This window comes from Akebia trifoliata, chromosome 14 (genome assembly GCF_017979445.1).
Source record: "Akebia trifoliata isolate Shusen 1 chromosome 14, ASM1797944v1, whole genome shotgun sequence".
Classification (NCBI taxonomy): domain Eukaryota; kingdom Viridiplantae; phylum Streptophyta; class Magnoliopsida; order Ranunculales; family Lardizabalaceae; genus Akebia; species Akebia trifoliata.
The window spans coordinates 13,814,509-13,820,332 of record NC_141388.1 but is presented as its reverse complement, the minus strand read 5'-3'; the positions used below and the strand labels follow the sequence as shown (position 1 = coordinate 13,820,332).

Sequence of the window (5,824 nt, the reverse complement as noted above, 5' to 3'; positions counted from 1 at the left end):
CTAAACATTTCCCCTGTTGTTCCTGAACAAGCAAAACTCCTCCACCAATCTGTTACTGTGGATACCCCATTTTTGCATCCACCTGACTTGGCAATCTGTTATCCGGTTGCTGTGGATTCCTAATGATAAGCGCAAAGAACTCGAAAAACTTGTGAGAAGTCTCCTTTCAATTTTCTCTGTCTTCCAATTTTATTCTACTTTTTCTTCTCGATACGCGACATAGAACTACATACGCTTAGGATCGTTACTCCATACACTCAACTTAGAAAGTACGTACACTTAGGCTCGCTACACATTTGGACAACTTAGAGACCTCGCTACGCTAGGAAAACATGACCTCGAGACTTAGAAATAATCACATTGCGATTGAAAGAAACTTCACGCCAAAATTTACCCAAATTGACAAAAATCGAAAAAATGACGAAAACACCCATCATGAATTTCAGACCTCCAAAAAGTCTCGAAAGTATATCTATTGCACTCAGAATGAGATTTTGAGTCTAACGGGACTCAAATCATTGAAATCAGAGAAATTTATGAAAAATCACAAAATGACCGTAACGCCCCTCGATGTCCGATTCTTAGAAACCTTGACGCTTAGGAAAACACAATTAAAAGATAAAAAAAAAAGACTTCAATAAAAACCTCGAATAATCAAAATTAAATTAAAATCAATTAAAATTTACAATCAAATAACAAATTTCAACTTGAAAATAAACATTAAACTAAAATTAGAATTTAATCGACAATTTAAAATTTCAAATCAACTTAAAATTCAAAATTAAATAAAAAATAAATTAAGTTAAAAGCTAATTAACCAATCCTAATTAAAAGCAAAACCCAACTAAAAACCATCAACAAATCAAAATAAAAATTAATCAACTAATCAAAAAATTAAAAATCTATCAACTAATGAAACCAAAATCAAAATTTTAATTAATCGACTCATTCACAATTAAAATTAAAAATCAAACTTAAAATTACATAACCAATTAAAATTAAAAATCAAATTTAAAATTGAATAAAAAATCAGCAATTGATCAATAAAAATCAAATCGCAAAAGAAACTAATGAAATTTAAAACTCGATAGACCAATCAAGTAAGAGCTAAACAATAACAATCATACTACGAGTAGCGTAGGATGATTATTCTCATTAGCTATAAAAAAAAAAAAAAAAAAAAGAAAAAAGGGGAGTTAAGAAACGTGTAAGAAAGAAAGAAAAATAAGAATATTTTCAAAATAGAAACGTTGCTTCTATTTAAGGAGAAACGTTGGAAAAAGAAGGGGATCTCTCTCTCACGTGGCTGCTCTCTCTTTCCCTCCGACTCATTATCAAGCTTTGCAACAGCCCTCCCATCTCCCTCTTCTCTCCCTCACGTCCTCTCGGACAGCAACAAAAAGGAATAAAAGAAGGAAAAAGAAGAAGAAGAAACAGAAGAAAAAAAACAGCAAAGGAACTTCTTCTTCTCTATAGGACTGCTACCTCCTTTTTGGCTGAATTCTTCTCCAACGGGTTGGTCTCCCTCTTGCTGCAACTCCTCCATCCTATAGCAATAACATCCTTCAACCCCACTCCATTGTTGTCTTTGCTACAACGTCCAAGTCACCATTCCATTGCAGCCCTTGCTGCAACTCTATCAAGCTCCACACAGCAGCCCCTACCTTCATGTTCTCATATTCTTCTCAACACCACTTCAGCCCACAAACACCTCTCCATGTCCTTGCAACATAGCCTCCATTAACCGCCCATTTATCACGTTTTTACAGTCCCCAGATATCACCTTTTCCATCACGTTTTTACAGCCCTACTCATCACATTTTTACAGCCACGCTGCCATCATCTCCCTACATGCAATATAGCCTCCATTAACAGCCCATTCCTAACGTTTTTACAGCCTCAAACACATCTCCTTATCCCTGCACCAATGCCCCCAACAGCAGCCGATCACCTCCTTCATTCTCTCTTCAATGCCCCATTACATTGCAGCCCATTAGCTTTGTTCTCGTCGCGAAAACGATCAAGTAACTCTGAAGGGATCTCACGCAGCCGAATTCCCGTTGGTGGTAAGTTTGTTTTGCTTATTTTGTTTATTTTTTCATTATTATTCTCCCTCAATCGTCATTTCATGTGGGGATTTTTCTTTGTGAATGTTGATTCGAGAATTTGCATATTGATTCATTGTTTTTTGCGCACATTGGAAGTTTGAAGTTTTTTTAAAAATAGGTGAGTCGACTCACTGTTTAGGGGAGTGCATCGAGTGGGGCATTGAGACTTCAAGTGATCAACGAATGAACTAATCGACTTGTGTGCACATATGGGTCTAAAATCGATTTTCTTTTTAATAATGGGTATCGAATTAACTCGCTGACTTGTGTGCATTAGGAGTTTAGGATTGACACTTTTATTAACTTGCCATGCTAATTAACTAACTGATTTGTGTGCTCATATGGGTAAAATCAATTTTCTTTTTAATATTTTCATGTGTGTATGAATAGTTGATTCAATGACTGGCGATGTTTTTTTATCCGAGAGATTTACACATACATGTGAATAGTTGATTCGATGATTTGCAACGCATTCCTAATTTTTATTATTCAACAATTTATTTTGTTATATGGGTCAACTCACTGATGCATAGGAACTTCAAAAGTGATTTATTAATAAAGTGGCCACGTGAGTCAACTCACTGATTTGTGTGAGTATGGAAATTTTAAATTTGAATTTTTAATGAAGTTGCAACTGAGTCGACTCACTACTTTTTATATACATGAAAATGTAAAAATCATTTTTTTGACAAAATGGGCATAGGTCAACTCACTGATTTGTGTGCACATATGGGCTTAAAATCGATTTTCTTTTTAATAATAAGCATGTGGATTGACTCGTTGATTTCTATGTACATTGGAATTCCAAAATTGATTTATTAACAAAATAGACATTGAGTTAACTCATTGACTTGTATGTGTGCATAGGAAACTAAAATCGATTTTTGACAAAATTGATACGTGAGCCAATTCACTGATTTTTGGTGTACATAGGAATTTCAAAATCGAATTTTTTGATGAAATGGACATATGAGTTGACTCACTGATTTTGGTGGACATTGGGGTGTGAAAACTTATTTTACTTTTCAAAATGTTGTCAACGAGTCGACTCGTCGATTTATGTTCACGTGACAAAAATGGATTCTTGAAAATTCACAGCTTGCTAATCTTGGGGATTTATGGATTTTTCTTTGATTTGGTGATTTTCCTAAGATCATGATTTTCTATTTTTGGAAAGTTGATATTTGTAAATTGCTAATTTGGGAAACCCAATTTTGATAATTTTCTAATTTGGAAAATCCCTTTTTCAAATTTCTAATTTTGATCTCTCAATTTAGGAAATTTCTAATTTCTAATTTAGAAATTTCGTGAATTCCCAAATTAGAAGTTTCATATTCTCAGTTTTCCACTTTAGGAAGTTTTCACAAATTTCTAGTTTGGTCGATTTGGAAAATCTTCACATATTTGGATTTGTAATTGAAATGGTGCCACGTGGACTTTGAAGCATAGACTGGAATTAAGGTATTTTTCGAATATTTCCATCTTTATGCGAAATTCAAGAAATTATATGATATTTGGGGAATATTAGCCTTGAGATTTGTTTAGCAAATGCGATATAATTTGATGATGATAGTAATGATGATTGGACCATAATCTTGACTTTAGTCTTTACCCGTTGACCGTACGATAGTTTGGATCGTAGTAGGGACCGATCATTCCGATCGGGCAGGTTCGGTGCCTAACACCTTCCGAAACCCGTAATCTGACCCCTTACCCATTTCTCTAATCCATAGACCGACCCGATCCATTTCAGAGTCATTTATGATTCCTAGACCTAAACTAGGTGGCGACTCCTTACTTTTCAAAATCCCCAATTTATCAATCGGACCCCTACCCACAATTTGGTAGAAAACGGGTCGAGGCGATTTCAGTTACCAACTCCTTAAAGTTAAGGTATTTCAACCACATAACTTCAAAGCGAAATGGAATAGGTCCCCTCCCAAAAGGCCCTGCTTCTAGTTGAATAAGGCAATGGTCTGACACAGGATTTGGAATGACCGTCTGAGAGAGTTGACAAAATAACAAAGCCCAGTCATCTGAAACAAGAAATCTGTCCAACCTGTTCAGCGTGGGCACATCTTGTAGATTAGACCAAGTGAAGCTTCTACCCTGCAGAGGGATGTCTACCAACTTGTTTCGATTCACAAACTCTCCAAATCTCCTCATCTTAGTAGTTATCCTCGATCCCCCTTGCCTCTCACAAGTTAATCTTATGACATTAAAATCCCCTCCCAAGCACCATGGACGGTTCCAATACACTCCCACATCATCCAACTCCTCCCAAAATTGTTTGCATTCCCACTCTTTAGTAGGGCCATACACACCTGAGAACACCCAATTGTCTTCTTTCCCAACACACTTGCATAAAATTGACACTGAAAAGGCTCCTACTAAAGAATCCTCTACCACGATCGTTTTTTTATCCCATAACACCCAAACTCCCCCTGCTGTCCCATTAGCTGCTAGATACTTCCACCCCATGTTCTGGCCACCCTAGATGTCTCGTAGAACCACTTTGTTTACTTGATTCAACTTGATTTCTTGTAAGGTTACAATATGAGGCTTATTCGATTGTAGAAGTGACTTAACCGAAGCCCTTTTATTTTTATCGTTGAGCCCTCTCACATTCCACGATATAATTTTAATCGACATTCTTTTAGTTTCCTCCCACTCCTCAAGACTACAGATGTGCCGGCCTTACTTGTAGCCCATGATTTTTGGAGCTCTTGGACCTCCTTAGCTAATCTCACCCTCAGTTTCTTCACTCTGTTTTCATCTATCCCTTCTAATCCTTTCCCTTTACATAGGTATCCTTGTTGACTCATCTCTTCCTGATCCCACTCTACCCGAAGAGTGAATTCCACCTCGTCCCGAATAGTGATTTGTTCTTACTCTACCAGATCTTCCTCTCTAATCACTGTATCGAGACATTCTTCAATCCCATTCCTCTTTTTGAGTGCTAGTTCTAACAAAAGGCTGGACCCTTCCATTTGTCCTTTTATATTCAAACCAGCAGACCAACTGATCTCATTTAGATTACTAATGATCCAATCAGCTAGAGCTTCCACCTCCTAATGTTTTGTTCTTCCTCCACTTCAACTCCTCGAATTATCTTCTATATCTACCCGTACTAATGGTATGGACTCCGAACCCATTTCTACCTGTGTATCATTAACTGCATCAAACCTTGCATCTTCTCCCCTTTTTATCTCCCCGTTATCATAGCTTTCCCCTCGAGTTTTTGCCCCCTCAACAGATTGAAGGAGCTGTAGGAATCCACCCTTTCCGGCTTCTCTCATGCCCCCCTCCTTATACTGTCAGTCACCTGCTGTGACATCACCTTATGTCCTACCCATTGAGTTTCAGCTCTTGCCATCGGGTCACGTGTTAGTATGTCCTCTTGTGCTGCCAACTTGCCCCCCTCCAAGACTATTATCTCTAAGCATCCATCTTCTAACAACACACACACATCTACAGGTGAGTTTGGACGTTCTATGTCTTATCCTCTAAGCATATTAACTCATCTCCAGCAGCTTCACAGACTTTACATTTATCCAACCCTTCAATCATAATGGGCTCCTTCCTTAACATATCCATTATGAGATCACCCTCCAAAAATAAGGCCTCCATGGGCTTTTCTGCTATGGGCTCACAGACATTCCAACCAACCTTATTAAAAACAGTATTACAAGTTATTAACGCCTCGTGGTTAATCA

At 37.3% G+C, this 5,824-nt stretch overlaps 1 protein-coding gene across 1 annotated transcript; it reads right to left on the bottom strand.

Moving 5' to 3' along the window:
- Positions 1-3,938: 3,938 nt before the first annotated feature.
- On the bottom strand, positions 3,939-4,589 carry LOC147386381 (uncharacterized). Its single transcript, XM_086424539.1, has one exon. It carries the CDS (start codon positions 4,587-4,589, stop codon positions 3,939-3,941), a length of 651 nt encoding a protein of 216 aa, XP_086280665.1.
- Positions 4,590-5,824: the final 1,235 nt, after the last annotated feature.